General features: G+C 33.4%; 1 protein-coding gene across 1 annotated transcript in view; it reads left to right on the top strand.

Annotated features, from left to right (window-relative positions):
* The first annotated feature begins 2,126 nt into the window (after window positions 1-2,126).
* LOC149475416 (lysosome membrane protein 2-like) overlaps window positions 2,127-7,314 on the top strand; it is a 44,956-nt gene continuing 39,768 nt past the window's right edge. The window contains exon 1 of the mRNA XM_089713393.1: window positions 2,127-2,473. Coding sequence (XP_089569519.1) covers window positions 2,470-2,473 — 4 coding nt within the window. The 5' untranslated portion in view covers window positions 2,127-2,469. The remainder of the gene's footprint in view (window positions 2,474-7,314) is intronic.

Raw genomic sequence — 7,314 nt, 5'->3', positions numbered from 1 at the left:
CATTTTAAACTTTAAATGTATGTATAAAATAGACCAAAAAATTTTTACGAGAAATTAACAATAAATTATCTTTTATATTGTTTCTATCGATTTGAATAATAAAATAAAATTTGAAAAAGGAATGTTTCTTTTCAGAAAAATTTGCTATCCCTAGTATTTCAAGTACTTTCCATTCAGGGCACATCGAAAATTTCCACACTGTATATATACAAACAAATATACAGGGTGTCCCAAAAAGTAGTGATGAACGGAAGCTGGGAGGTAGAGGACCAAGAGGGCTATCCGAATCACCCCCATGTGTGTTATGCGATTTTTCGTATTTTCGGAGTTATTACATTTTTTTCAATTTTTCATCTATCGCCGAGTACGATGAGATTTTTATTTATGGTGACGTGAATTATTGCGCTAGATGCTTGTTTTTTTTTGTGTGCTAAGCTGAAAGATAGGCCAATTCAGTATGGTAACATTTACTATCGTTAGATCTTCGAATGGAATAAAAAAAAGAATTAAATGCCAAGAAAGATAAAATTACCCAGTATGTTCATAACTTCAAGGGCCCATAAAAAAATAAAATCACATAAAAAAGGTTTTCCATTTGGCTTTTAAAAACTTGCTCTATCGATCAGGTAGCCACCATAAAAATTTCATTTTATTATTCTGAAGGCTTCAATCGAAAAATTGAAATCTAAATGTGGTAAGTGCAAAATTTTTATTAACATGATGATCATTAAAACCAATAAATAGGTGTTTAATTACCAGAATTTTTTTAAATAGCCCCGCTGTTGCTCAGTGCAAGTGCGACATCACCGTAAAAAGTTGTCTTTTAATTGTCTGAATGCTTTTTTATCATTTTTAATGGTTTCTTCTGCTACTATGAATTTCCGGGTTATTTTGTCCAAATTGGGGCATTCTCTCAAGTAGCCGAGGTCTTTTTAGTATCCCCATTGAAAAAAAATCAATGGGGTTTATTCGAGGGACCGTGGAGGCCAGGCTTTAAAGCAGGCGTCACCGGCGCATGCGCAGGCTGCAACGACCAATCCATCTTTCAGGGTATTTTTGCCCTTTAGCCTGGCCTCCACGGTCTCCGGACATAAACCCTATTGAATTTTTTCCGTGGGGATACTACAAAGACGAGAGACTGCCACAATTTGGACGAAATAACCCGGAAATTCATAGTAGCAGAAGAAACCATTAAAAATGATAAAAGAGCATTCAGACATTAAAAAGACAACTTTTTACGGTGATGTCGCACTTGCATTGAGCAACAGCGGGGCTATTTAAAAAAAATTCATTTTTAAACACCTATTTATTGGTTTTAATAATCATCATGTTAATAAAAATTTTGCACTTACCACATTTAGATTTCAATTTTTCGATTGAAGCCTTCAGAATAATAAAATGAAATTTTTAGGGTAGCTACCTGATCGATAGAGCAAGTTTTTAAAAGCCAAATGGAAAACCTTTTTTATGTGATTTTATTTTTTTATGGGCCCTTGAAGTTATGAACATACTGGGTAATTTTATCTTTCATAGCATTTAATTCTTTTTTTTATTCCATTCGAAGATCTAACGATAGTAAATGTTACCATACTGAATTGGCCTATCTTTCAGCTTAGCACACAAAAAAAAACAAGCATCTAGCGCAATAATTCACGTCACCATAAATAAAAATCTCATCGTACTCGGCGATAGATGAAAAATTGAAAAAAAATGTAATAACTCCGAAAATACGAAAAATCGCATAACACACATGGGGGTGATTCGGATAGCCCTCTAAGTCCTCTACCTCCCAGCTTCAGTATATCACTACTTTTTGGGACACCCTGTATAAATATGCAAATATTGCTCGTTTAATGGTATAGGATAAGTAGTAAATTTATATATCAACAACATTCCTACGATAGCAAATAAAATCGAACTACTGATTTATTTATACTGTGGCATAATCACCCGCCTTCATAGGTCACCGGAGTTCATGCCGCGCCGGCTCCTGCGCAACGCGGGCGCGAGCCATCTCAGTGCCTAAAATGCCTAAACTTTCAGTACAAAGGGCTCTTAAACAGAAAATAAAAATTGTAACGAAACCATAACGAAGCAAATATTATAGAACTTACTGGAAAGATGTATGACAAAATTGTAGAAGCACTATTTTTTGCGTTATCTGTGCACCCACTTTCTATACATTTTAATATTAATTGTGAGATGAAAGACGATACCTCAATTAAAACCGGCGGATTATCGTGTTTTGGCCCTGGAAGATAGATGAATGGTTCTTCGAGCTAAAGCTTAAGCTAAAGGTTATTATACGTTTCGCAACCGGCGACGAGCGCGCGCGTGAAAAGGCGCGCAAATTGACGTTTATATTTTTTAATCCTTTTTTTTTTTAATTGCGCGTGCCATGATTCTGGAAATACGTAGTGTTTGTTTGTGAGTGTTTTGTTTTTTTTTGTGTGCTGGCAGTTTTATTATATGGGTAAGTTACTTTTTAAAAATATTTATACGAGTTAAATTTAGTCTTGAGATTTATTTTCGATTTAAAAGTTATTTATAGTAAGTAGGTACTATATTTTTGTCGAGGCAGATTTAAAAATAATTCTAGAAATTGTATTTAAAAACATAACGGTTTCATATACATATTCGTATTAATAAAATAACTGTGAAATATTATTCTGGAAATCTCTTGCATAATATTAACAAAAAATAAAAATTATCTCGTATATTTTCATAATTTTTTAACGCAATTTTAAATTATTTAACTAGACAAGTCGAAGTCTTACTAAAAACTAGACTTAGTTAAAGTTATTACAGGAACAGCAAGAAAAGGCAGTCACTTAGGTTCAATGTTCCTGCATAATATTTAGTCCACAGTCTTGCGGTTAGGCTCTAAACATTGTTGAAATTTTTATACCTATGCGTTTTGAGTATACATACTTTGACAAAGTATTTAGAAAAAAATTTGTTTGACAGATACCTACGTATTGGATTTAAATATTGTATGACTACATGCAATATAAACATAATATTATACCTATACAATCATAATGTATTATCTGTGACTAAATTGAAGTTTTCTATTATTTGTTTTTTTTTTTAATTTTCAATTATCGTTGTATAATACCTGTCTGTTTGCAAGAACTGCTGGATTTGAATAGAAATTAGAACTTTCGAATTTCGAACTCTTACAGGGTACTTTAAATTAAGAATTAGGTAACTCTTACAGGGTACTTTAAATTAAGAATTATTAAAAAGGTTATGTTTTATAAAAAAAATGTCGGATACGTTTTTAACATATTTTTCATGAAAGTAATTTTCCTAATTCAAGACTGTGTAGTGTGTACATTATGATCGCTATTTATTTCAAGAAATTAACCACGTAAGTACTTAGCGTATTATTTAAGTAACTAAATATATTCTACTTACCAATAGATACAGTGATTATTATTTGTTAAATTTTAGACAACGCGGGCGAAGCCGCGGGCGGAAAGCTAGTAACATAATATATAATAGAGTAAATAAGTTAAAGTATTGGACTATGTTCGAAGTTAAAATTGAGACTTGAGAGCCACATTTTATTGAATCAAGTAAGCTTTATTTATAAACACACTATAGCTTTCCGCCCGCGGCTTCGCCCGCTTTGTCTAAAACCTATTTAATTATATAATAAAACCTTCCTCGTGAATCAATATCTATTAAAAAAACCGCATCAAAATCCGTTGTTTACTTTTAAAGATTAAAGCATACAAAGGGACATAGGGACAGAGAAAGCGACTTTGTCCAAGAGGAAGATTTTAGTAGGTATATAGGTATATTAGGTTTTAGACAAAGCGGGCGAAGCCGCGGGCGGTAAGCTAGTATTGTGCTAGTATACTGCATATTAGCCTAACCATACTTACTAGCTTTCCAACCGCGGCACCACCCGCGTAGTCAAAGGTAAATCATAGTTGCCAAAATATATCATCTAAATCGTTTCTGTGATTTAGGCGAGAAGAAACAGACAGGCGGAGTTAATATCGCATATTATTGAATATGTAAAAATTAAGAAAATAGACCGGGAGATACTGACACAAAATTTCGAGTCATTTGTAACAGGATGGCGGTTCTACAGGGGTCTTAGTACGCAATGACAAAAAGAAAAATGATGGTGTGAACGCTGGTACCGGTGGGTTAGTCGCGTGGGCGTTAGTCGAACTCGTCGGAAAAATAGCGAAAGTCAAACGATTTGTAACACAAAAATTTAAGAATTTACCGATAGCCCATAAAAAAGAAGTAGGCGGTAGTGTCATGCCATACTTTTCCGGTATGACTTACAGCCCGCCATACCGACGCGAATGTGTTGATTTAAAAAAAACAATTATTCAACCATTTGTACCAAGCTAACTTTTGCACAGGTAACAATCGTCGTGCAGCCATTTACGAAAATCGCCATGCCATACTTTTCGGACGATTCCAAATGGTCGCCATACCGCCGAAAATCTGCAATTTTTTTTTATTTCGCCTATCTTTTTGTACCAGTATTGCATTTGGCTTTTTGGAGAGTATTTGATAAAATGTGACCATTATTATATTTGCCATACTTCTAGTAGGGGGAAAAAGTGCTGTCATACTTGAAAAATAAATTTATTATTAATTTATATAAGTGAAGATTTCCAACACCTAGATCTTTGAAATTTTGTATTTATATTCGTTGATCCTCAAACTTACAGGAAAAATAAGTGCCATACTGTTACAAATCGTTTGACTATCGCTATTTTCCGACGAGTTCGACTAACGCCCACGCGACTTAGCCGCCGGTACCAGCGTTCACACCATCATTTTTCTTTTTGTCATTGCGTACTAAGAACCCTGTAGAACCGCCATCCTGTTACAAATGACTCGAAATTTTGTGTCAGTATCTCCCGGTCTAAAAACCCTCAATCCAGATGGAACCGGAGTAAATTAGCATGTATTCAATATAATTAAACAAGAGGTATGCCTCTTTATTTTTCCTTAAAAGCAACAGCTAAATTTTTATTAGTGACCAAACGATAAGTGACAAAGTAAATATTGATTATATTTATTGACCTTTGCAATGTAATGCTTGTATCTTCAATTATTATTCGACGACGTGGTTGGCGCAGTGGTAAAGTAACTGCCTACTGAGCCGACGGTCCCGGGTTCGATCCCCGGTCAGGGTAAATATTTGTGTGATGAACTCAATTATTTGTTCTTGGGTCTGGGTGTTATCTATATATATGTACATATATATATCGTCATAGTATATATTTATCGTCGCCTAGTACCTACAACACAAGCCTTAATTGAGCTTACTGTGGGACTAGGTCGATTTGTGTAATAATGTCCTATAATATTTATTTATTTATTTATTATACTTAGGTTGAATTTAAATAACTAGTATTAATCGCGTGGTTCTACTCGTACGTAATAAATATTCCGCTAATAAGTATACATAAAAAAATATTATATAAGTCCATAAATAGGCATTTAAAAGTTTTAGAAATAAAAGTAATACCTACTAGATTTCCGCCCGCTGCTTCGCCTGCAGTTTCATAGAAAAACCCGCATAGTTCCCGTTTGTTATTACTGAACCGAACAATAAAATTTGAATGTAGGTAGCTACTCAGAATAAGACATAGGCTATTTTTATCCCGGAAATCCTACAGGAACGGGAACTATGCGGGGTTTTCTTTGAAGTCGCAGGCGAAGCAGCGGTCGGAAATCTATTTCAAAAGCATATTGCAATTCTGTCTGCTATTGAAAAGCATAAGAATGCAATTTCATAAGTCTTATATATTATTTTATTTAAGTAAATTTCATAATTTGGTACAATAGTCTGAAAAAGATATAGACCTGCTAATATGTACATATATGTATATAGGTACTCTAAGGGCTGATTTTTCAATCCTTGGTTAAAACTTATTCATCGAATAACGTATTAAACTACCATTTCAAAAATGTATTGTAATTGTCCGTATTTGACAAATTACAGGTGACTTTTTAATATTATCCTGTAATACTTTATTGGACGGGTAAGTTTAAGAGCCGATTTTTCAATGCTTGGTTAAAACTTATCCGTCCAATAAAGTATTACCCAATAATATTAAAATGTCACGTAAACTGTCAAATACGGGCAATTAGAATACGTTTTTAAAATGGTAGTTTTATACATTATTCGACGAATAAGTTTTAACCAAGGATTGAAAAATCAGCCCTAAGTCTTATATATTTATTCGGGTATTGAACCAGGGATTGAAAAATCGGCCCTAAGACGTATAGACCATACTTTCACGGTTAAATCAGACCAATAATTTGGATAAAATTGGAAATGAAAATAGTTGAACACTCACACTTTCTCAATATGTGTAAATATATTTTTCAATCCTTGGTTAAAATGTATCCGTTCAATAAAGTAGGTATTACACGAACATTTTAAAATGTCACCTGTAAACTGTCAAATACGGACAATTAGAATCTGTGATTAGAATACATTTTTGTCGACGAGTAAGAAGAGTACTGTACTGACTCAGGAAGGAAATGTAAACAGACTAGAAAGATAAATGTAGAAGATTAGCTAATAGCTTGCTCTGTTCGCTTGCTGACTGACATCTTTAAAGTTTAAACAATGATAAGACTCAAGCAATAATAATACAAAAAAATCTACAAATCTAATTCTTTTCTTTACAACAATCACTAGTATTCATTTTAAATTATTAGAATTGCCATGCGTTATTGACTCAAATCACCTTAAAGTGAATTGTAAAATATTTTGTATCCGCCTTTTAAATAAATAACATAGTTAAAATAACTAAAAAACATGATTATATGAAATAATTGAATGTCACCGATTCTTGGTAAGTTTACAAAGTTTGAATTAAGTCTGATTAAAGCGGGTCAAAATCGAGTCTAAAAGACCCTGCACATACAAAAGTACAGGTGAAGCTAATAAAAGCGTGTTAAAAAGTCCAAAATTCAATAATTTTGTTGACAATTTTGTTAGGTTAGGTTAACCGGTTCCCGCCATATGTCCAAAAACTAGTATCTTAATCCATCAAGATATACTTAAACCATTATAAATATTAATCGAAAACAAGTTTCGTCAGTCTGTGCAACCGTTCCCCTGAACTTAGTGCTACATTCACTGCGCGCGAGACCTTTAGAGGGTTGCCATGACTACGGATTTTCCCGCGCATTTTTGGACGCAGTGAAATTGAAAAAACTTTTTGAAATATTTTTTTAACCTTCGGGCTTCGACGGAGAAAAGTACTAACCATAGACAAAAATAACCTAGTATTTGTCCATGGTATTAACTCTTAGATT

The sequence above is a fragment of the Colias philodice genome, chromosome 30 (genome assembly GCF_061535455.1).
Source record: "Colias philodice isolate Cphi_HAF_F1 chromosome 30, ilColPhil1 Martin Lab GWU primary, whole genome shotgun sequence".
NCBI lineage: Eukaryota > Metazoa > Arthropoda > Insecta > Lepidoptera > Pieridae > Colias > Colias philodice.
The sequence above is the reverse complement of the archived record's forward strand: the minus strand, read 5'-3'. Positions and strand labels throughout refer to the sequence as shown.